The sequence below is a fragment of the Ammospiza nelsoni genome, chromosome 35 (genome assembly GCF_027579445.1).
Source record: "Ammospiza nelsoni isolate bAmmNel1 chromosome 35, bAmmNel1.pri, whole genome shotgun sequence".
Taxonomy (NCBI): domain Eukaryota; kingdom Metazoa; phylum Chordata; class Aves; order Passeriformes; family Passerellidae; genus Ammospiza; species Ammospiza nelsoni.
Window position 1 is genome coordinate 2,128,936 of NC_080667.1, and position 24,508 is coordinate 2,153,443.

The window sequence follows — 24,508 nt, forward strand, 5'->3', positions numbered from 1 at the left end:
TGCTTCCGCCGGAAACGCGTGACGTCACCGCGCCCCGCCGCCACTTCCGCCTCGGTAAATGTCATGGCGGCGCCATAGCAACGCCGAGAGGCGGAGAGCGCTGATTGGTTACGCCTCCGTGTGTAGCTCCTCCCGCGCTCGGCGCTGATTGGTTGGTAGGGGAAGAGGATTGGCGGTGATTGGTTGGTTAGATAAGAGGCTCGGCGGTGATTGGTGGATAGAGGGTGAGGGCGTGGCGGTGGGCGTGGCCTCTGTGAGGGGATGGGGAGCCGCGCGAGCGTGGGGGAGGCGGCGCGAGAGCGGCCGGAGCGGGAAGGTGCGGGGGGACCGGGAAGTGATGAGGAAATTTGGGGAAATTTAAAGAAATTCGGGGAAATTCCGGAGAACGTGAGGGGATCTGGGCTCTAAAATGGCCCGGGGGGTCCATGAGGGCCTGGGGAGCAGCGTCAGGAGGGAGCTGAGGGGGAATGTGGGGGGTTTGGGGCGGAAATGGGGGGGGGGTTGAGGGGAATTTCGTGGGTTTGAGGGGAATTTGGGGGAAAATTGCGGGGAATCTGGGAGATTTGGGAAATTTAGGGGGGATTTGGGGGGAATTTCGGAATTTGGGGGGAATTTAAGGATTTGAGGGGAATTTGAGGGAAGATTGGGGGGAATCTGGGAGATCTGGGGGGATTTGGGGGAAATTTGAGGGGGATTTGAAAGGAATTTGGGGGATTTAGGGGGGAATTTGGGGGATTTGGGGTCAGTGAGGGCGGAAATTGGGAGCCTGGGAGTGTCCGGGGCTTCCTGAGAGGGTCAATTGATGGGGGGTGAAGGCGGAAATTGGGAAAATTTGGGGAGATTTGAGGGGAATTGGGGGCTCCGTGAGGGCCGGGGGGCTGTGGGGGGATGGGGAGGGGGTTCTGAGGGGTTTTTGGGGGCTCTGGTGGGGAAATTGGGGCGGATTTGGGGGGACAATGGGGGGAGGGCGTGTCCTGCCCCACCCCGGCCACGCCCCAATGTCCCCCCAAATCCCGCCCCCAAATCTCAAATCCCACCCCAAAATTCCGCCCCAAAATCCCCGATCCCAGCCCCGAATCCCAAATCCCACCCCAAAATCCCCGATTCTACCCCCAAATCCCAACCCCGAATCCCCCATCCCGCCCCCAAATCCCAGCCCCAAAACCCCAAATCCCGCCCCCAAATCCCCGATCCCGTCCCCAAATCTCAGCCCCAAAATCCCAAATCCTGCCCTGAAATCTCAAATGTCACCCCCAAATCCCCAATCCCAAATCCCGGCCCAAAACCCCAAAACCCCAAATCCTGGCCCCAAATCTCCCATCCCACCCCCAAAATCCCAAATCCCACCCCCAAAACCCCAAATGCCACCCCCAAAATCCCAAATGCCGCCCCCAAATCGCCGATTTTACCCCAGCCCAGGTGCCCAGCCCTGCCCCAAAACCTCAAATCCCGCCCCCCGAGTGCCAGCCCTGCCCTGGGGTGCCCGAACCCGTTCCTCAAGTGCCCGATCCGAACCCCAAATGCCCGATCCGAACCCCAAATCTCAAATCCCACCCCCAAATCCCCGATTTCGCCCCCTAATCCCGGATCCTGCCTCACCCAACCGCACCCCGAGTGCCCGCCCTGCCCCAAAGCCTCAAATCCCGCCCCGCAAGTGCCAGCCCTGCCCCCCAGATGCCCACCCCTCCCTCCAGGTGCCCGTTCCTGCCCCACAACCCCTCCAATCCTGCCCTGGGGTGCCCAGCCCTGCCCCCCAAGTGCCAGCCCTGCCCCACAACCCCTCCAATCCTGCCTTGGGGTGCCCAGCCCTGCCCCCCAAGTATCCGATCCTGCCCTGGGGTGCCCAGCCCTGCCCCCCAGATGCCCACCCCTCCCTCCAGGTGCCCGTTCCTGCCCCAGAACCGCTCCAATCCTGCCCTGGGGTGCCCAGCCCTGCCCCCCAAGTATCCGATCCCGCCCCCCAAGTGCCAGCCCTGCCCCAGAACCGCTGCAATCCTGCCCTGGGGTGCCAGCCCTGCCCCCCAAGTGCCAGCCCTGTCCCCCAAGTATCCGATCCTGCCCCCCAAGTGCCAGCCCTGCCCCAGAACCGCTGCAATCCTGCCCTGGGGTGCCCAGCCCTGCCCCCCAAGTATCCGATCCCGCCCCCCAGGTGCCAGCCCTGCCCCAGAACCCCTCCAATCCTGCCCCCCAAGTGCCAGCCCTGCCCCCCAGGTGCCAGCCCTGCCCCACAACCCCTCCAATCCTGCCCTGGGGTGCCCAAACCTGTTGCTCTGCTCCCCGAATCCTGCCCGGAGTGCCCGAACCGGCCCCCCAAGTGCCCGAACTGGCCCCCCCAGTTCCCGAACCGGCCCCCCCAGTTCCCGAACTGGCCCCCCAAGTGCCCGAACCGGCCCCCAGTTCCCGAACTGGCCCCCCAAGTGCCCGAACCGGCCCCCCAAGTTCCCGGTCCGCCCCCAGGAGCGATGCCGGGCCCCGGGGAGGAGGCGCCGGGCGCCGGGGCGCAGCTGAGCCGCTCGCAGGTGTGCGGGATGCTCCGGCAGGAGCTGAGCCGGGACGGAGCCTTCCTCCAGGGCCACCCGCACGTCCTCGTCATCCTCGGGGCCTCCGTGAGTGGGGACGGGGCCACGGAGGGGTTTGGGGGGGAATAAGGGGGTTGGGGGCAGGAGTTTGGGGGGAAATTGGGGGTTGGGGGGGAGTAAAGGGGGTTGGGGGCAGGAATTTGGGGGGGAATTAAGGGGGTTGGGGGGGAATAAAGGGGGTTGGGGGCAGGAATTTGGGGTTGGGGCAAATAAAGGGGGTTTGGGGGGGAATAAAGGGGGTTGGGGGCGGGAGTTTGGGGGGGAAATTGGGGGTTGGGGAGGAATAAAGGGGGTTGGGGAGGAATAAAGGGGGTTGGGGGGGGAGTAAAGGGCTTTGGGGGCAGAAATTTGGGGTTTGGGGGAAACAAAGGGGGTTGGGGGCAGAAATTTGGGGTTGGAGGCAGGAATTCGGGGTTTGGGGGGGAATAAAGGGGGTTGGGGGTGGGAGTTTGGGGGGGAAATTGGGGGTTGGGGGAGAATAAAGGGGTTGGGGGGGAAATAAAGGGGGTTGGGGGCAGGAATTCGGGGGTTGGGGGGAGAATAAAGGGGGTTGGGGGCGAAATTGGGGGTTGGGGGGGAAAAAAGGGGGTTGGGGGGGGAGTAAAGGGGTTTGGGGGCAGAAATTTGGGGTTTGGGGGGAATAAAGGGGGTTGGGGGCAGAAATTTGGGGTTGGGGGCAGAAATGTGGGGTTTGGGGGGAAATAAAGGGGGTTGGGGGCGGGAGTTTGGGGTTTGGGGGCAGGAATTTGGGGGTTGGGGGGGAAATTGGAGTTTGGGGGGTTGGGGACGGAAATTTGGAGTTTGTGGGGGGGCTAAAGGAGTTTAGGGGCAGAAATGTGAGGGTTTGGGGGTTGTGGGGGCAGACATTTGGGGTTTGTGAGGGGGTTGGGGCAGAAATTTGGGGGTTGGGGAGAAATAAAGGGGTTTGGGGACGGAAATTTGGGGTTTGGGGACAGAAATTTGGGGTCTGGGGACAGAAATTTGGGGTCTGGGGGGGAATAAAGGGGTTTGTGGGGGAGTTAGGGGGGAATGAAGGAGTTTGGGGGGGGATAAAGGGGTTTGGGGAGGTTTGGGGACAGAAATTTGGGGTTTGGGGCAGAAATTTGGGGGAATAAAGGGGTTTGGAGAGGAATTGGGGAGCTGGAAAGAGAGAAAATGGGGTTGGGGCAGAAATTTGGGGTTTGTCGGGGGAGCAAAGGGGTTTTGGGGGGGTTGGGAGCAGAAATTTGGGGTTTGTGAGGGGATAAAGGGGTTTGGGGGCAGAAATTGGGGATTTTGGGGGGAATAAAGGGGTTTGGGGGGATTGTGGGCAGAAATTTGGGGTTTGGGGCAGAAAATTGGGGTTTGGGGGGAAATAAATTTGGGGTTTGGGGGGGATAAAGGGGTTTAGGGAGGGTTTAGGGCAGAAATTTGGGGTTTGGGGGGGAAATAAAGGGGTTTGGGGGCAGAAATTGTGGATTTGGGTGGGAATAAAGGGGTTTGGGGGGAATTGGGGGGCTGGAAGGGGGAAGTTGGGGTTTGGGGGAGAGAAATTTGGGGCTTGCAGGGTGGAATAAAGGGGTTTAGGAGATCTTGGGGGGCTGGAAGGGGGGAATTTGGGGTTTATGGGGTGGAATTTGGGGTTTATGGGGTGGAATTTGGGGTTTGGGGGGAAATTGGGGGGCTGGAAGGGGGAAATTTGGGAGTTATGGGGTGGAATTTGGGGTTTGGGTGAAATTTGGGATTTATGGGGTGGAATTTGGGGTTTGGGGGAAATTTGGGGTTTGGGGGAAATTTGGGGGATGGAAGGAGCAAAAAAAGGGGAAGGAAATCTTGGGGGCAGTGGGGGGATGTTGAAATCTGGAAAGAAAATTTGGGGGAAAGGAAGGGAATTGGGAGATTTGGGGGAAATCGAGGAAATTGGGGCTTGAGGGAAGTAGAGGAAATTTTGGGGAGATTTTTTGGGGAGGTTTTTTGGGGAGATTATTGAGGGGATTTTGGGGAGAGTTGAGGGAATTTTGGGGAGATTTTTGGGGAGATTTTGGGGGGATTTTGGGGAGAATTGAGGGGATTTTTGGGAGATTTTGGGGGAGATTTTGGGGGGATTTTGGGGAGCATTGAGGGAATTTTGGGGGGATTTTGGGGAGAATTGAGGGAATTTTGGGGAGATTTTTGGGAGATTATTGGGGAGATTTCTGGGCGATTTTGGGCAGAATTTTTGGGAGATTATTGGGGGGATTTTGGGGAGATTTTTGGGGGCATTTTGGGGGAGAATTGACGGAGTTTTGGGGAGATTTTGGGGAGATTTCTGGGGACGTTTTGGGGAGATTTTTGGGGGAGTTTAGAGAGGAGATTTTAGGGGAGAATTGAGGGGGATTTTGGGGGAGAATCGAGGGGGATTTTGGGGGAGAATTGAGGGGGATTTTTTGAGATTTTGGGGGGGATTTTTGGGAGATTTTGGGGGGATTTGGGGGAATTCGAGGGAATTTCGGGGGGATTTGGGACCAGCTTGAAGGGGTGAGGAGGAATTTGGGGGCTGGGCAGGAATCGGGGCCGTTTTTGGGGGGGTCATTTGGGGTCACTGGGGGTGGGGGAGGGGAGGAAGTCGGGGTGCCACGCCCGCCCCTCCCCCACCCGCACCCCAACTTCCTCCTCCGCCCCTCCCCCCCCCCCCCGGTGCCCGGCCCCGCCCACTGAACGGCCCGGGGGGGGTGGGGGTGGGGGAGGGGCGGCGGCGCTGACTCAGCACATTCCGGGGTGGGGGAGGGGCGGGGTCAGAGCCACGCCCAGCGCTGGCCACGCCCCTCCCCCAGCCCTGAGCGCCCCTCCCCCCACAGGGAGACCTGGCCAGGAAGAAGATTTACCCCACGATATGGTGAGGGGACAGCGAGGGGACAGTGAGGGGACAATGAGTGAGGGGACACTGAGGGGACAGCGAGGGGACACTGAGGGGACAATGGGGGGACAATGAGGGGACACTGGGGGGACAATGAGGGGACACTGAGGGGACAATGGGGACACTGAGGGGACACTGAGGGGACACTGAGGGGACAGCGAGGACACTGAGGGGACAATGGGGACACTGAGGGGACAGCAAGGGGACACTGAGGGGACAATGGGGGGACACTGAGGGGACACTGAGGGGACACTGAGGGGACAATGGGGGGACACTGAGGGGACACTGAGGGGACACTGAGGGGACAATGAGGGGACAGTGGGGACACTGAGGGGACAGTGGGGACAGCGGGGACACCTGGGGACTGAGGGGACATCTAAGGACACCAAGGGGACAATGGGGACAGTGGGGGCACCTGGGGACATCTGGGACACTGGGGGGACACCTGAGGACAGTGGGGGCACCTGGGGACACCTGTGGACAATGAGGATCCCTGGGGACCCCTGGGGACAGCGGGGACACTGAGGGGACAAAAGGAGCAATGGTGTCATCAAGGCCACCTGTGTTCCACCGGTCACCAGGGCCACCAGTGTCCCCAGGGCCACCCGGGCAGCCAGGGCCACCAACGACCCTCGGGCCACCAATGTCCCCCCCCCCGTCCCCAGGGCCACCAGGGGCTGCTGCTGTCCCCATCCGGGGCCACCGATGTCACTCAGCGCTGTCCCCAGTGCCACCAGTGTCACTCAGGGCTGCCATTGTCTGCTCTGTCCCCAGTGTCACCACAGCTGTGTGTCCCTGCTGTCCCAGGGCCACTCGTGTCACCAGCTGGCACCAGTGTCCCCAGTGGGAGCCAGCGGCCCCAGGGCCTCAGTTTGCTGCTTCTGTCCCTCTGTGTCACCTGTGTCACCTGTCCCTCTGTGTCACCTGTGCCGCCTGTGTCACCTGTGCCCCTGTGTCACCTGTGCCTGTGTCACCTGTGCCCCCTGTGTCACCTGTGTCACCTGTGCCCCTGTGTCACCTGTCCCTCTGTGTCACCTGTGCCCCCTGTGTTACCTGTGCCCCTGTGTCACCTGTGCCTGTGTCACCTGTGTCACCTGTGTCACCTGTGCCTGTGTCACCTGTGTCACCTGTGTCACCTGTGTCACCTGTGCCTCTGTGTCACCTGTCCCTCTGTGTCACCTGTGCCCCCTGTGTCACCTGTCCCTCTGTGTCACCTGTGCCTCTGTGTCACCTGTCCCCCTGTGTCACCTGTCCCCCTGTGTCACCTGTGCCTGTGTCACCTGTCCCTCTGTGTCACCTGTGCCCCCTGTGTCACCTGTGCCTGTGTCACCTGTCCCTCTGTGTCACCTGTCCCCCTGTGTCACCTGTGTCACCTGTCCCCCTGTGTCACTTCTCCCAGGGTGGCACAGGGACAGCAGCCCCCGCTATCAGTGTCACCACCCCGCGAGAGGGTTGGTGACACGGGTGTCACCTTAGGCCTGGCATCCCCACAGGGGGGTGGTGACAGTGTTGGGGGTGTCCCCAAGGGCTTGGTGACACAGGTGACAGTGCTGTCCCCCAGGTGGCACTTCCGGGACAGGCAGCCCCTGGTGCCGGTGTCACCGGGGGCACTCTGGGGACACAGGGGTGGCACAGGGGACACAGATTGCACAGACGGTGGCACAGGTGGTGGCACAGGTGACAGAGGGATACAGGTGGTGACACATGGGACACAGATGGTGGCACAGATGTTACAGGGTGGCACAGGTGGCACAGGTGACTGCCCCTTGTCCCAAGTGGCTGTTCCCTCTTGATGCTGGTGTCCCTGGTGGGGTTGGTGACACAGATAGTGACACAGGTGGTGGCACAGGTGGCACAGGTGACTGTCCCTGTCGCAGGTGGCTGTTCCGGGACGGGCTCCTCCCCGATGACAGTGTCCCTGGGGGGCTTGGGGACACAGGTGTGACACAGGTGTGACACAGGTGGTGGCACAGGTGGCACAGGTGTGACACAGGTGTGACACAGGTGGTGACACAGGTGTGACACAGGTGGCACAGGTGTGACACAGGTGGTGACACAGGTGGTGGCACAGGTGTGACACAGGTGGTGGCACAGGTGGCACAGGTGGCTGTCCCTGTCGCAGGTGGCTGTTCCGGGACGGGCTCCTCCCCGATGACACGCGCGTCGTCGGCTTCGCCCGCTCGCCCCTCACCGTGGAGCTCATCCGGGAGCAGACCATGCCCTACCTCAAGGTGACAGCGCTGGCCCCTCTGTCCCCTCTGTCCCCTCCTGGCCCCTCCTGTCCCCTCCCTGTCCCCTCTGTCCCCTCCCTGTCCCCTCTGTCCCCTCCTGGCCCCTCTGTCCCCAGGTGACCCCCAAGGACAGGCTCTGCCTGACCTTGTGTCCTGTGTCCCCTCACCTGTCCCTGCCTGTCACAGGTGACCCCTGAGGGCACTTTCTGTGTCCCTGTCTCTGTCCCTGTCTCACCTGTCCCTGTCCCTGTCTCACCTGTCTCACCTGTCCCACCTGTCCCTGTCCCACCTGTCCCCTGTCCCTGTCCCACCTGTCCCTGTCCCTGTCCCACCTGTCTCACCTGTCCCCTGTCCCTGTCTCACCTGTCCCTGTCCTTGTCTCACCTGTCCCTATCTCACCTGTCCCCTGTCCCTGTCCCACCTGTCCCTGTCCCACCTGTCCCTGTTTCACCTGTCCCTGTCCCACCTGTCCCCACAGGTGACCCCTGAGGATGGTCCCCACCTGGCTGCCTTCCTGTGCCTGTCTCACTGTCCCTGTCTCACCTGTCCCTGTCCCACCTGTCCCTGTCTCACCTGTCCCCTGTCCCTGTCCCACCTGTCCCCTGTCCCCTGTCCCACCTGTCTCACCTGTCCCTGTCTCACCTGTCCCTGTCTCACCTGTCCCTGTCTCACCTGTCCCCTGTCCCTGTCCCACCTGTCTCACCTGTCCCTGTCCCACCTGTCCCCTGTCCCTGTCTCACCTGTCCCCTGTCCCACCTGTCCCACCTGTCCCTGTCTCACCTGTCCCCTGTCCCTGTCTCACCTGTCTCACCTGTCCCCTGTCCCACCTGTCCCTGTCTCACCTGTCCCCTGTCCCTGTCCCCTGTCCCTGTCCCACCTGTCCCCTGTCCCTGTCTCACCTGTCCCTGTCCCCACAGGTGACCCCCGAGGACGGTCCGTGCCTGGAGCTGTTCCTGTCCCTGCAGAGCTTCGTGCGGGGTCAGTACGGGGACGAGGCCTCGTTCCGGGCGCTGGACGCTCACCTGCGGGCACTGCCCGGGGGCGACCGCGCCCACCGGCTCTTCTACCTGGCACTGCCCCCCAGCGTGTACACACCTGTGACACAGCACCTGCGCGCGCTCTGCATGGGCCAGGGGTGAGTGGGGACACAGGGACACACCTGTGACACACCTGTGACACACCTGTGACATGGGGACACGCCTGTGACACACCTGTGACACACCTGTGACACGGGGACACACCTGTGACACATCTGTGACACACCTGTGACACGGGGACACACCTGTGACACAGCACCTGCGGGCGCTCTGCATGGGCCAGGGGTGAGTGGGGACACGCCTGGGACACACCTGTGACACACCTGTGACATGGGGACACGCCTGGGACATGGGGACAGGCCTGTGACACACCTGTGACACGGGGACACGCCTGTGACATGGGGACACGCCTGGGACATGGGGACACGCCTGTGACACACCTGTGACATGGGGACACACCTGTGACACACCTGTGACACACCTGTGACATGGGGACACACCTGTGACACGGGGACACACCTGGGACACACCTGTGACATGGGGACACGCCTGTGACACGGGGACACGCCTGTGACACACCTGTGACATGGGGACACACCTGTGACACACCTGTGACACACCTGTGACATGGGGACACACCTGTGACACGGGGACACACCTGGGACACACCTGGGACACACCTGTGACATGGGGACACGCCTGTGACACGGGGACACACCTGTGACACACCTGTGACCCAGCCCCTGAGGGCTCTTTGTCCCCATGTCCCCCGTGTGTCCAAGTGTCCCCTGTGTCCCCATGTCCCTCCATGTTCCTTGTGTCCCCACACGTCCTGTGTCCCCCGTGTCTCTGCGTGTCCCCCCGTGTCCTCCGGTCCCTGCCTTCACATCCCTGTGTCCCCACGTGTCCCCACGTCCCTCCACGTGTGCCTTGTGTCCCCACGTGTCCCGTGTCCCCTGTGTTTCTTTGTGTTCCCCCATGTCCCCACGTGTCCCCACGTGTCCCCACGTCCCTCCACGTGTTCTTTGTGTCCCCACGTGTCCCGTGTCTCTGCGTGTCCCCACGTGTCCCGTGTCTCTCATGTCCCCACGTGTCCCCACACATCCCCGTGTCCCTCCGTGTTCTTTGTGTCCCCGCATGTCCCTTGTCCCCCGTGTCTCTGCGTGTCCCCCCGTGTCCACGTCCCCCACGCTCCCCATATTCCCGGATGTCCCCCCGCGGTCCCTGGCCCTGGCCTCACATCCCCGTGTCCCCCCACGTCCTGTGATGCCTGTCCCCGTGTCCCTGTCCCCAGGTGGAACCGTGTCATCGTGGAGAAGCCGTTTGGGCGGGACCTGGGCTCGTCGGAGGAGCTGTCGGCGCACCTGAGCGCGCTGTTCCGCGAGGAGCAGATCTACCGCATGGACCACTACCTGGGCAAGGAGATGGTGCAGAGCCTGATGGTGCTGCGGTGAGCGGGGACAGGGACAGGGGACACGGGACACGGGGACAGGGGACATGGGGACATGGGGACACTGGGACCACTGCCTGGGCAAGGAGATGGTGCAGAGCCTGATGGTGCTGCGGTGAGCGGGGACAGGGACAGGGGACATGGGGACACTGGGACATGGGGACATGGGGACACTGGGACCACTACCTGGGCAAGGAGATGGTGCAGAGCCTGATGGTGCTGCGGTGAGCAGGGACAGGGGACATGGGGACATGGGACAGGGGACATGGGACAGGGGACACTGGGACATGGGGACATGGGACCACTACCTGGGCAAGGAGATGGTGCAGAGCCTGATGGTGCTGCGGTGAGCGGGGACAGGGACAGGGGACACGGGACACGGGGACAGGGGACATGGGGACATGGGGACACTGGGACCACTGCCTGGGCAAGGAGATGGTGCAGAGCCTGATGGTGCTGCGGTGAGCGGGGACAGGGGACATGGGGACATGGGACATGGGACAGGGGACACTGGGACATGGGGACACTGGGACCACTACCTGGGCAAGGAGATGGTGCAGAGCCTGATGGTGCTGCGGTGAGCGGGGACAGGGACAGGGGACACTGGGACATGGGGACACTGGGACAGGGGACACTGGGACACGGGGACATGGGGACACTGGGACCACTCTCTGGGCAAGGAGATGGTGCAGAGCCTGATGGTGCTGCGGTGAGCGGGGACAGGGACATGGGGACACGGGGACACGGGGACAGGGGACATGGGGACATGGGGACACTGGGACCACTGCCTGGGCAAGGAGATGGTGCAGAGCCTGATGGTGCTGCGGTGAGCGGGGACAGGGACAGGGGACACTGGGACACGGGGACAGGGGACAAGGGACACTGGGACATGGGGACATGGGGACACTGGGACCACTCTCTGGGCAAGGAGATGGTGCAGAGCCTGATGGTGCTGTGGTGAGCGGGGACAGGGACATGGGGACAGAGGACATGGGGACAGGGGAGGGGACACCAGGACAGGGGAGAGCTTCATGGTGCTGTGGTGAGCCGGGGACATGGCAGGGGACACGGGGACAGGGGACACGGGGACAGGGGGCACGGGGACAGGGGAGGGGAGAGCCTCATGGTGCTGCAGTGTGCTGGGGACCAGGGACATAGGAGGGGACGCCAGGACAGGGGAGGGGACAGGGGACATGGGGACAGGGGAGAGCCTCATGGTGGGACAGGGACAGGGGATGGCACATGGGAGGGGACACAGGGACAAGGGAGGGGAGACAGGAGGGGACAGGGGACACGGCAGGGGACAAGGGACATGGGCAGGGATGGGGACACAGGAGAGGACACGGGGACATGGGAGGGGATGGGGGATGTGGGAGGGGACACGGGGATAGAGGAGGAGACAGGGGACACAGGGACATGGTAGGGGACACAGGGACACGGGGATATGGGAGGAGACGGGACACAGGAGGAGAAGGAGGACACGGAAGGGGACAGGGGACATGGGAGGGGACATGGGGACACAGGAGGAGACAGGGGATATGGGAGGGGACGGGGACATGGGAGGGGAGACCAGAGGGGACAGGGGACAAGGGAGCGGACATCAGGACTTGGGAGGGGACAGGGGACATGGGAGGGGAGAGGGGACATGGGAGGGGACATGGACAGGGACACGGGGACACGCACAGCACCCCTCACCCAGCCCTGACCCACCCCAGGTTCGGTAACCGCATCTTCGGGCCCATCTGGAACCGCGACAACGTCGCCTGCGTGGTGCTCACCTTCAAGGAGCCCTTCGGCACCGAGGGCCGCGGCGGCTACTTCGACGACTTCGGCATCATCCGGTGAGGACGGACGTCCCCCGGCGTCCCCGCGTCCCCTCCGCGTCCCCCCGTGTCCCCCGACCCCGTGGCAGCGCCGGCTCCCCACAGGGACGTGATGCAGAACCACCTTCTGCAGCTGCTCTGCCTCGTGGCCATGGAGAAGCCGGCGTCCACCAACCCCGACGATGTCCGCGACGAGAAGGTGGGGACAGCAGGGACGCCGGGGTGTCACTGAATGTCATCACCCCCTGACACCACACCGGTCACTGAGCTTTATGTCCTCAATGGTCAAATCATGGTCACGGCCACAGGGACCATGCCCAGGTGGCCCCAGGGCACATCCCCCCCATCCCAGTTGTGTCTCACCACCATGTGCTTGATGGTGGCCCCCAAAGCCACGTCCCCCGTTGCCACATCCCCAGCTTTGTTCCATCACCCCATTATTGATGGTGGCCCCCCAAAGCCACGTCCCCCAATGGCCACATCCCCCACTATGTTCCCATCATTGATGGTGGCCCCCCAAAGCCACATCCCCCATGGCCATATCCCCTGCTTTGTTCCATCACCCCATCATTGATGGTGGCCCCCCAAAACCACGTCCCCAACTTTGTTCCATCACTCCATTATTGATGGTGGCCCCCCAAAACCATGGCCATGTTCCCCATGGCCACATCCCCACACCCCCATCCCATTGCCTGCTCTTACTGGTGGTCCCCCATAAACACGTCCCCACCGCGTGGTATCGCTGGAACCTCCGGGTGTCCCTCACGTGTCCCCCACGTGTCCCCCAGGTGAAGGTGCTCAAGTGCATCAGCCCGGTGGAGCTGCAGGACGTGGTGCTGGGCCAGTACGTGGGCAACCCCGAGGGCCCCCCCGAGGCACAGAAGGGCTACCTGGACGATCCCACGGTGCCCGCCGGCTCCACCACGCCCACCTTCGCCACCGCCGTGCTGCGCGTGGCCAACGAGCGCTGGGACGGTGAGAGGACGTGGTGGTGGTGGTTGCCATGGTGGTGACTTTTGTGGTGTGATGGGGATGATGGTGGTGATGATGGTGTCGGTGGTGATGATGGTGGTGGCCAGGAGATGGTGGTGATGATGATGGTGGTGGGCAAGAGGTGGTGCTGATGATTGTGGTTGTGCAGATGATGATGATGGTGCTGGTGATGATGATGATGGCCAGGAGATGGTGCTGCTGATGATGGTGCTGATGGTGGTGGCCGTGGAGATGGTGCTGTTGATGGCGATGATGATGATGATGATATGATGATGGTGGCCAGGAGATGGTGCTGATGATGGTGCTGCTCATGCTGGTGGCCAGGAGATGGTGCTGTTGATGGCGATGATGATGATGGCCAGGAGATGGTGCTAGTGATGGTGGTGATGATGATGATGGTGGCCAGGAGATGGTGCTGTTGATGGTGATGGCCAAGAGATGGTGCTAGTGATGGTGATGATGATGATGGCCAGGAGATGGTGCTGGTGATGATGATGATGATGGTGGTCGTGAAGATGGTGCTGATGATGGTGCTGGTGATGATGGTGGTCATGGCCAAGAGATGGTGCTGATGATGGTGATGATGATGATGGTGGCCACAGAGACAATGCTGATGATGGCAGTGATGACAATATCGTTGCATATTGATGACGACGATGATGATGACAATTGTGATGTCGACGGGTGACGATGATGACAATGCCACTGTCCCCAGGTGTCCCCTCTGTCCTGTGCTGAGGGAACGCTCTGAACGAGCACAAGGCCAAGGTGTGGCTGCAGTGGTGGGGGATAATGATGATGGTGATGATGATGGTGATGATGATGATGATGATGATGGTGATGATGATGATGATGATGATGGAGGCCGTGTTGATGTTAACGGTTATGACGGCAACGACAATGGTGACCACAAAGACAACGATGACAATGGCGCCAATGACATTGATGGATGTTGGTGATGATGACGTCAATGATGACAATGATGATGATGATGATGTTGATGGGGATGTTGATGGATGGTGACACTGACGACGATGACAATGGCAGTGACGGCAATGACAACGACACCACTGGTGCCACTGTCCCCACGTGTCCCGTTGGTGCTGGGATGGCGATGGATGGGGACGATGTCGATGGATGTGGGTGACGATGATGATGCGGATGGCGATGTTGAAGACAGTGATGTTAGCCATGACAGCGATGACAATGGTGATATTGATAATGACGATGACGATGATGATGATGATGCGGATGGCGATGTTGAAGACAGTGATGTTAGCCGTGACAATGATGACAATGGTGATGTTGATAATGACGATGATGATGATGATGATGATGCGGATGGCGATGTTGAAGACAGTGATGTTAGCCGTGACAATGATGACAATGGTGATGTTGATAATGACGATGATGATGATGATGATGATGCGGATGGTGATGTTGATGACGATGATGACATTGACAGTGACAATGCCAACGACACCACTGTCCCCAGGTGTGCCACTCGTGCGGCGCTGCTGGGCTGGTGATGGATGGTGGTGGATGTTGATGATGGTGGTGGATGTTGATGATGGCGATGGATGTCGATGATGATATGGATGATGATGTCCCCGGCGTCCCATCCATGCTGCGCTGCGGGAGGGCGCTGGGATGGGGATGGATGGTGGTGACAATGACAATGATGACAGTGACAATGATGACAGTGATGACAATGACAATGATGACGATGACAGCGATGACAATGCCAATGACGCCACTGTCCCAAGCGTGCCGTTCGTGCTGCCCTGCAGGAAGGCGCTGGGATGTTCATGTTGACGATGGTGATGGACGTTGATGACAATGACAATGGTGATGTCCCCAGGCGTGCCGTTCGTGCTGTGCTGCGGGAAGGCGCTGGGATGGGGATGTTGATGATGGTGATGGACGTTGATGACAATGACGATGATGATGATGATGTTGATGGATGTTGATGATGACAATGACAATGATGACAATGCCAATGATGATGTCCCCCGGTGTCCCGTTCGTGCTGTGCTGCGGGAAGGCGCTGGGATGGTGGTGTTGATGATGGCGATGGACATTGAGGATGATGTTGATGATGACAATGACAATGATGACTGTGACAATGATGATGACAATGATGATGATATCCCAGGTGTCCCGTTCGCGCTGCACTGCAGGAAGGCGCTGGGGAGCTGACGTGGATGGATGTTGATGACAATGACAATGATGACATTGACAATGATGACATTGACAATGATGACAATGGCAATGGCAATGATGACATTGACAATGATGACATTGACAATGATGACAATGGCAATGACAATGATGACATTGACAGTGATGACAATGGCAATGGCAATGATGACATTGACAATGCCAACGCTGCTGTCCCAGGGGTGCCGTTCGTGCTGCACTGCGGGAAGGCGCTGGGATGGGGATGTTGATGATGGTGATGGACGTTGATGACAATGACAATGATGACAATGACAATGGTGACAATGCCAATGATGACAGTGACAACAATGATGACAATGCCAATGATGACAATGCCAATGATGACAATGCCAATGATGACAATGCCAATGATGACAGTGACAACGATGATGACAATGCCAATGATGACCATGCCAATGATGACAATGACAATGATGATGACAATGCCAATGGTGACAATGCCAATGGTGACAATGCCAATGGTGACAATGCCAATGATGACAATGACAATGATGACAATGACAATGGTGACAATGCCAACGCTGCTGTCCCAGGGGTGCCATTCGTGCTGCGCTGCGGGAAGGCGCTGGGGTGGGGATGTTGATGATGGTGATGGACGTTGATGACAATGACGATGATGACAATGACAATGGTGACAGTGACAATGATGACAATGATGATGACTGTGACAATGATGACAATGCCAATGATGACCATGCCAATGATGACAATGACAACGATGATGACAATGCCAATGATGACAATGCCAATGATGACAATGCCAATGATGATGACAATGCCAATGATGACAATGATGACAATGACAATGGTGACAATGCCAACGCTGCTGTCCCAGGGGTGCCGTTCGTGCTGCGCTGCGGGAAGGCGCTGGGGTGGGGATGTTGATGATGTTGATGATGTTGATGACAGTGACAATGGTGACAGTGACAATGGTGACAATGCCAACGCTGCTGTCCCAGGGGTCCCGTTCGTGCTGCGCTGCGGGAAGGCGCTCAACGAGCGCAAGGCCGAGGTGCGGCTGCAGTTCCGCGAGGTGCCCGGGGACATCTTCGCGCGGCAGTGCAAGCGCAACGAGCTGGTGGTGCGCGTGCAGCCGCGCGAGGCCGTCTACGCCAAGCTCAACACCAAGAAACCCGGCATGTTCCTGCGGCCCGAGGAGTCCGAGCTCGACCTCACCTACGGCAGCCGCTACAAGGTGCCGGGACGGGCAGGGCACCTGGGGGTGGGGACACAAAAACGGGGTTTGGGGACGCAGAAATGGGGGTGGGGGACGCAAAAATGGGGAATTGAGACCCAAAAATGGGGTTTGGGGACATAAAAATGGGGGTGGGGGAGACAAAAATGGGGTTTGGGGACATAAAAATGGGGGTGGAGACACAAAAATGGGGGTGGGGGACACAAAAATGGGGTTTGGGGACACAAAAATGGGGTTTGGGGACACAAAAATGGGGAATTCAGACCCAAAAATGGGGTTTGGGGACATAAAAATGGGGGTGGGGGAGACAAAAATGGGGTTTGGGGACACAAAAATGGGGTTTGGGGACACAAAAATGGGGAATTCAGACCCAAAAATGGGGGTGGAGACACAAAAATGGGGGTGGGGGACACAAAAATGGGGTTTGGGGAGACAAAAATGGGGTTTGGGGATGCAAAAATGGGGTTTGGGGACACAGAAACAGGTATGGGGACACAGGGATGGACCACTGAGACCCAAAAATGGGGTTCAGGGACATAAAAATGGGGTTCGGGGACACAAAAATGGGGTTTGGGAACACAAAAATGGGGTTCAGGGACACAAAAATGGGGTTTTGGGACATAAAAATGGGGGTGGAGACACAAAAATGGGGGTGGGGGACACAAAAATGGGGTTCAGGGTCACAAAAATGGGGATGGGGACACACAAATGGGGAATTGAGACCCTAAAATGGGATTTGGGGACGCAAAAATGGGATGGGGACACAAAAATGGGGGTGGGGGACACAGAAACAGGTATGGGGACACGGGGATGGACCACTGAGACCCAAAAATGGGATTTGGGGACACAAAAATGGGGGTGGGGGACGCAAAAATGGGGTTTGGGGACACGAGATTGGAGTCGTCCCCAAAACCTACCTGGGGAGGTCCCCACATCCCACCTGGGCACCCCAAAATTCACCTGGGGGATTTGGCCTCCCCCAAATCCCACCTGGGGAGGTTCCCAAATCCCACCTGAGTTCCCAAAACCCACTTGGCCCCCTCCAAAATTTACCTGGGCACCCCAAATCCCACCTGGGCACCCCAAATCCCACCTGGGCACCCCAAATCCCAAGTGTCCCCCACACCTGGGGCTGTCCCCACACACCTGAGGGTGTCCCCACACACCTGGGGCTGTCCCCCACACACCTGGGGCTGTCCCCCCACACACCTGAGGGTGTCCCCTTTACCTGGGGCTGTCCCCACACACCTGGCTGGCCCCCCACACCTGGGCTGTCCCCACACCTGGGGCTGTCCCCCTTTACCTGGGGCTGTCCCCACACACCTGGGGCTGTCCCCACACCTGGGGCTGTCCCCCCCCCACACCTGGGGCTGTCCCCACACACCTGGGGCTGTCCCCACACACCTGAGGGTGTCCCCACACACCTGGGGCTGTCCCCACACCTGGGGCTGTCCCCACACACCTGAGGGTGTCCCCACACACCTGGGGCTGTCCCCACACACCTGAGGGTGTCCCCACACACCTGGGGCTGTCCCCACACCTGAGGGTGTCCCCTTTACCTGGGGCTGTCCCCACACACACCTGGGGCTGTCCCCACACCTGGGCTGTCCCCACACCTGAGGGTGTCCCCTTTACCTGGGGCTGTCCCCACACACCTGGGGCTGTCCCCACACACCTGAGGGTGTCCCCTTTACCTGGGGCTGTCCCCACACACACCTGGGCTGCCCCCCCTGACCCCCGGCGCCCCCAGGACGTGAAGCTCCCGGACGCCTACGAGCGGCTGCTGCTGGACGTGATCTGCGGGAACCAAATGCACTTCGTGCGCAGGTGAGGGACACCTGGGGACACCTGGGGACACCTGGGGACACCTGGGGACACCTGGGGATGGGGAAGAGGGGACACCTGGGGATGGGGGAGAGAGGACACCTGGGGACACCTGGGGACACCTGGGGACAGGTGAGAGGGGACAGGTGACACCTGAGGATGGCGGAGAGGGGACACCTGGGGACACCTGGGGATGGGGGACAGGGGAGAGGGGACACCTGGGGACACCTGGGGATGGGGGAGAGGGGACAGGTGACACGTGGGGACAGGTGGGACATGGTGGGAAATAGCGGGGACAGGTGACACCTGGAGACGGGGGAACACGGCAGGGACAGGTGACACCTGAGGGACAGGAGAGAGGGGACAGGTGGGACATGGGCACAGGTGACAGCTGGGGACACCTGGGGACAGGTGAGAGGGACAGGTGACACCTGGGCATGGGACAGGGGACAGGTGACACGTGGAGACGGGGGGACGTGGCAGGGACAGGTGGGACGCAGGGACAGGTGACACCTGGGGACAGGTGAGAGGGGACAGGTGACACCTGGGGACAGGTGAGAGGGACAGGGGACACCTGGGCATGGGGGACAAGGTAAGGGCAGGGGGCACAGATGGGGACAGGGGGGACATGGGGATAGGTGACAAAGGGACAGGTGACACCTGGGGACAGGTGGGGACAGGTGAGAGGGGACAGGTGACACCTGGGGACAGGTGAGACCTGGGGACACCTGGGGATGGGGGGAGGGGACAGGTGACACCTGGGGACAGGTGAGAAGGGATGGGGGGAACATGGGGACAGGTGACACCTGGGGACAGGGGGGACATGGCAGGGACAGGTGGGACAGAGGACAGGTGGGACGTGGGCACAGGTGAGTCTGGGGGGCACAGGTGGGACGTGGGCACAGGTGGGACATGGGCACAGGTGGGACGTGGGCACAGGTGGGACATGGGCACAGGTGAGTCTGGGGGGCACAGGTGGGACGTGGGCACAGGTGGGACGTGGGCACAGGTGAGGCCAGCTTGGAGGAGAAGATGGGACCAGTTTGGGGACCCAGGTGTGCTCCGGGGCTGCCCAGGTGAGCCTGGGCAGGGCTCGGGTGAGCCCAGGTGAGCCCTGGGGCAGTTTTGGGGTGCCCAGGTGAGGTGTGGGTCAGTTTGGTCGGTTTTGGGGTGCCCCTGCTCGGTTTTGGGGTGCCCAGGTGAGCTCTGGGTCAGGTTTGGGGTCCCTCGATCAGTTTCGGGTCAGTTTTGGGGTGTCCTGGGTCAGTTTTGGGGTGCCCAGGTGAGCTCAGAGGGTGCCCAGGTGAGCCCTGGTGAGGTTTTGGGGTGTCCTGGCTCGGTTTTGGGGCAGTTTTGGGGTGCCCCGGGTCAGTTTGGGTCAGTTCGGGTCAGTTCGGGTCAGTTCGGGTCAGTTTGGGTCAGTTTGGGTCAGTTTTGGGTCAGTTTGGGTCAGTTTTGGGTCAGTTCGGGTCAGTTTTGGGTCAGTTTTGGGTCAGTTTGGGTCAGTTTGGGTCAGTTTTGGGTCAGTTTGGGTCAGTTTTGGGTCAGTTTGGGTCAGTTTGGGTCAGTTTTGGGTCAGTTTGGGTCAGTTCGGGTCAGTTTTGGGTCAGTTTTGGATCAGTTTGGATCAGTTTGGGTCAGTTTGGGTCAGTTTGGGTCAGTTCGGGTCAGTTTGGGTCAGTTTTGGTCAGTTTGGGTCAGTTTTGGGTCAGTTCGGGTCAGTTTTGGGTCAGTTTGGGTCAGTTTTGGGTCAGTTCGGGTCAGTTTGGGTCAGTTTTGGATCAGTTTGGGTCTGTTCCGGGTCAGTTTCGGGTCAGTTTCGGCTCGGTTTCAGGTCGGTTTTGGGTCGGTTTTGGGTCAGTTTGGGTCAGTTCGGGTCAGTTTTGGATCAGTTTGGGTCAGTTTGGGTCAGTTTGGGTCAGTTCGGGTCAGTTTTGGATCAGTTTGGGTCTGTTCCGGGTCAGTTTCGGGTCAGTTTGGGTCGGTTTCGGGTCAGTTTTGGGTCAGTTTGGGTCAGTTTTGGGTTAGTTTGGGTCAGTTTTGGGTCAGTTTCGGTCAGTTTCGGTCAGTTCGGGTCAGTTTTGGATCAGTTTGGGTCTGTTCCGGGTCAGTTTCGGGTCAGTTTGGGTCAGTTTGGGTCAGTTCGGGTCAGTTTTGGGTCAGTTCGGGTCAGTTTTGGGTCAGTTTGGGTCAGTTCGGGTCAGTTTGGGTCAGTTTCGGGTCGGTTTCGGGTCGGTTTTGGGTCAGTTTGGGTCAGTTTTGGGTCAGTTTGGGTCAGTTTTGGATCAGTTTGGGTCGGTTTCGGGTCAGTTTCGGCTCGGTTTCAGGTCGGTTTTGGGTCGGTTTCGGGTCTGTTCCGGGTCAGTTTGGGTCAGTTTGGGTCAGTTTCGGGTCGGTTTCGGGTCAGTTTCGGGTCAGTTTCGGCTCGGTTTCAGGTCGGTTTTGGGTCGGTTTCGGGTCAGTTTCGGGTCAGTTTGGGTCAGTTTTGGGTCAGTTTGGGTCAGTTTTGGGTCAGTTTCGGGTCAGTTTCGGGTCGGTTCCGGGTCAGTTTTGGGTCGGTTTCGGCTCGGTTCCGGGTCGGTTCCGGGTCGGTTCCGGGGTGTCCCGGCCCGGTCCCGGCTCAGTTCCGGTCCCTCCCCGCAGTGACGAGCTGCGCGAGGCCTGGCGCATCTTCACCCCCCTGCTGCACCAGATCGAGCGGCGCCGCGAGCGCCCCCTGCCCTACCCCTACGGCAGGTGAGGGGCACCGGGGGCACCTGGGGGCACCTGGGGGCACCTGGGGGGGGCACCTGGGGGGCATTTGGGGGGGGCACCTGGGGGGCATTTGGGGGCACCTGGGGGGGGCACCTGGGGGGGGCACCTGGGGGGCAACTGGGGGTGGCACCTGGGGGGCATTTGGGGGGGCACCTGGGGGAGGCAACTGGGGGGGGCACCTGGGGGAGGCAACTGGGGGGCATTTGGGGGCATTTGGGGGCACCTGGGGGTGGCACCTGGGGCACCTGGGGGGGGCACCTGGGGGGGGCACCTGAGGGGCATTTGGGGGCGTGGGGAGGATGTCTGGGGGTACCTTAGGAGCGCCTGGGGGGGGCTAAAAGGGCACCTGGGGACACCTGGGGGGGCACCTGGGGGGCATTTGGGGGGGCACCTGGGGGGGCACCTGGGGGGGCACCTGGGGGCGGCACCTGGGGGGGCACCTGGGGGCACCTGGGGGCGTGGGGGGGGATGTCTGGGGGGTACCTGAGGAGCACCCGGGGGGGCTCAAAGGGCACCTGAGGGCACCTGGGGGGGAGTTGGGGAATACCTGAGGGGTCTGGGGGGCACCTGGGGGGCTGGGAGGGTACCTTGGGGGCACCTGCGGGGGGGGGGGGGGGGGGGGGGGGGCTGATCCTGGGGTGTCCCGTTGGGGGTCTGGGGGTGCCGGGGGTCTCACTGAGGATTGGGGGGTCCCGTTGGGTATTGGGGGGGTCCTGTTGGGTATTGGGGGGTCCCGTTGGGGTCTGGGGGGGTCCCGGGGGTCTCACTGAGGATTGGGGGGGTCCCGTTGGGGTCTGGGGGTGCCGGGGGTCTCACTGAGCCCCGTTGCCGTTCCCAGCCGGGGCCCCCCCCGAGGCGGACGAGCTGCTGCGCCGGGCGGGGTTCCTGTACGAGGGCACGTACCGGTGGGTGCCCCCCCCCCGGGCCCGACCCACAGCCCTGACCCACACCCGGGGCCGGGGGGGGCGCTATGGGGCACTGACCCCAGCCCTGACCCACACCCTGATCCATGGGGGGGCGCTATGGGGCACTGACCCACACCCTGATCCACACCCTGATCCATGGGGGGGGGCGCTATGGGGCACTGACCCCAATCCTGACCCACGGCAACGCTCTGGGGAGGGGCTATGGGGCAGAGACCCCTGACCCATGGCCGGACCCCCAAAAAAACACTCCAGGGGGGATCTATGGGGCAGAGACCCCCCCAGTCCTGACCCTGTCTATGGGGCAGAGACCCCCCCAATCCTGACCCACAGACCCCCCCCCCCCCGCCCCCCCAATTCTGATCCATGGGGGGATCTATGGGTCAGAGACCCCCCCCAACACCTGACCCATGGCCGGACCCCCCAAAAACACTCCAGGAGGGATCTATGGGGCAGAGAACCCCAATCCTGACCCTGTCTATGGGGCAGAGACCCCCCCCCAACCCCTGACCCATGGCCGGACCCCCAAAACACTCCAGGAGGGATCTATGGGGCAGAGAGCCCCCAGTCCTGCCCCACAGACCCCCCTGCCCCATAGACCCCCCAATCCTGCCCAACAGGGGGAATCTATGGGTCAGAGACCCCCCAAACCCTGCCCCACAGAGCCTCCCCCCCCCAATCCTGCCCCACAGAGCCCCCAGCACACTCCAGCCCCCCAAAAACCCCATAACCCCCCCCACCCCATAGAGCCCCACAGACCCCCCCGGGCCCCCCAAGCCCGCAGCTGGGACCAAAGCTCCCCCCCCCCCAATCAAGACCCCAGAGCTTAATTAGCCCCTCATTATCCCTTCCCTTAATTAGCCCCTCATTATCCCTTCCCCCCCAACCGGGAGCAATTAATGATTAACGCAAATCAATTAATCGATTAACGTGCTATTAACCAGGACCAATTAAACCCACCTTTGGCTAATTAATTATCACCAGCACCTCCTAATTGCCCCCAGGGCAGAGCCCCCCACTGTGGAACTTGTGGGGCAGGACCCCAAACTTGGGGGGCAGAACCCCAAACTTGTGGGGCAGGACCCCAAACTTATGGGGCAGGACCCCAATACTTATGGGGCAGAACCCCAAACTTGTGGGGCAGGACCCCAATACTTGTGGGGCAGGGCCCCAAACTTGGGGGGCAGGACCCCAAACTTGTGGGGCAGAACCCCAATACTTGTGGGGCAGGACCCCAATACTTGTGGGGCAGGACCCCAAACTTGGGGGGCAGGACCCCAAACTTGTGGGGCAGGGCCCCAAACTTATGGGGCAGAACCCCAAACTTGTGGGGCAGGACCCCAATACTTGTGGGGCAGGACCCCAAACTTGGGGGGCAGGGCCCCAAACTTGTGGGGCAGGACCCCAAACTTGGGGGGCAGAGCCCCAACATTGGGGGGCTTTAGGACCACAACAGTTGGGGGGCAGGACCCCAAACTTGGGGGGCAGAATCCCAACACTGGGGGTTGAGAGCCCCTGGCACTTATGGGGCAGGACCCCAACACTCGAGGGGTCAAAACCTGAAAATTATGGGGTCAGGACCCCGGCAGTTATGGGGCAGAACCCCAACACTTGGGGGGCAGAACCCCAACACTTGTGGGGTCATGACCACCGGCACTTATGGGGCAGGACCTCAACACCTGTGGGGCAGAATCCCAAATTTGGGGGCTCAGGACCCCAACATCTGGGGGGTGAGAACCCCCATACTTATGGGGCAGGACCCCAAAGTTGGGGGGCAGAACCCCAACACTGGGGGGAGTCAGGACCCCAACAGTTGTGGGGTAGAATCCCAAACTTATGGGGCAGAACCCCAACACTGGGGGGCAGGATCCCAACACTTGGGGGGTCCTGAGCTCTGGCACTTATGGGGCAGAATTCTTGGCACTTGTGGGGCAGGACCCCAACACTTGGGGGGCAGAGTCTCAACACTTGTGGGGCAGAACCCCAACAGTTATGGGGCAAAACCCCTGGCACTTGTGGGGCACAATCCCTGGCACTTGTGGGGTCAGAACCCCAACACTTGGGGGGCAGAAACCCGGAACTTGTGGGGTCAGGATCCCAAATTTGGGGGGTCAGAACCCCCACACTTATGGGGCAGAACCGCAACACTTGTGGGGTCATGGCTGCTGGCACTTATGGGGCAGAATCCCAACAGTTATGGGGCAGGGCCCCTTATGGGGTCAGGACCCCTGGCACTTATGGGGTAGAACCCCCACACTTGAGGGGCAGAACCCCAACATTGGGGGGTCAGGACCCCGGCACTTGTGGGGCAGAACCTCAGCACTTGTGGGGCTGAACCCCAACACTTGTGGGGTCAGGACCCAAACACTTAAGGGGCAGGACCCCAGACTTGGGGGGCAGAACCCCAACACTTGGGGGGTCAGGACCGAAACACTTATAGGGCAGAACCCCTGGCCCTTCAGGGAAAGAACCCCAACACTTGTGGGGCAGAACCCCAACACTTATGGGGCAGGACCCCAAACTGGGGGGTCAGAACCCCAATACTTGTGGGGCAGAACCCCAACAGTTATGGGGTAGAACCCC

At 60.8% G+C, this 24,508-nt stretch overlaps 1 protein-coding gene across 1 annotated transcript; it reads left to right on the forward strand.

The window, feature by feature from the left end:
* Positions 1 to 264: 264 nt before the first annotated feature.
* Positions 265 to 22,886, forward strand: G6PD (glucose-6-phosphate dehydrogenase). The gene is given in 14 exon segments (XM_059491520.1): positions 265 to 316; positions 2,458 to 2,606; positions 5,396 to 5,433; positions 7,577 to 7,685; positions 8,603 to 8,820; positions 10,017 to 10,172; positions 11,888 to 12,013; positions 12,101 to 12,194; positions 12,784 to 12,970; positions 16,189 to 16,424; positions 18,175 to 18,251; positions 20,892 to 20,984; positions 21,841 to 21,847; positions 21,849 to 22,886. Coding segments are annotated over 13 exon segments (1,785 nt in total). The 5' UTR covers positions 265 to 316; positions 2,458 to 2,462; the 3' UTR covers positions 22,149 to 22,886.
* Positions 22,887 to 24,508: the final 1,622 nt, after the last annotated feature.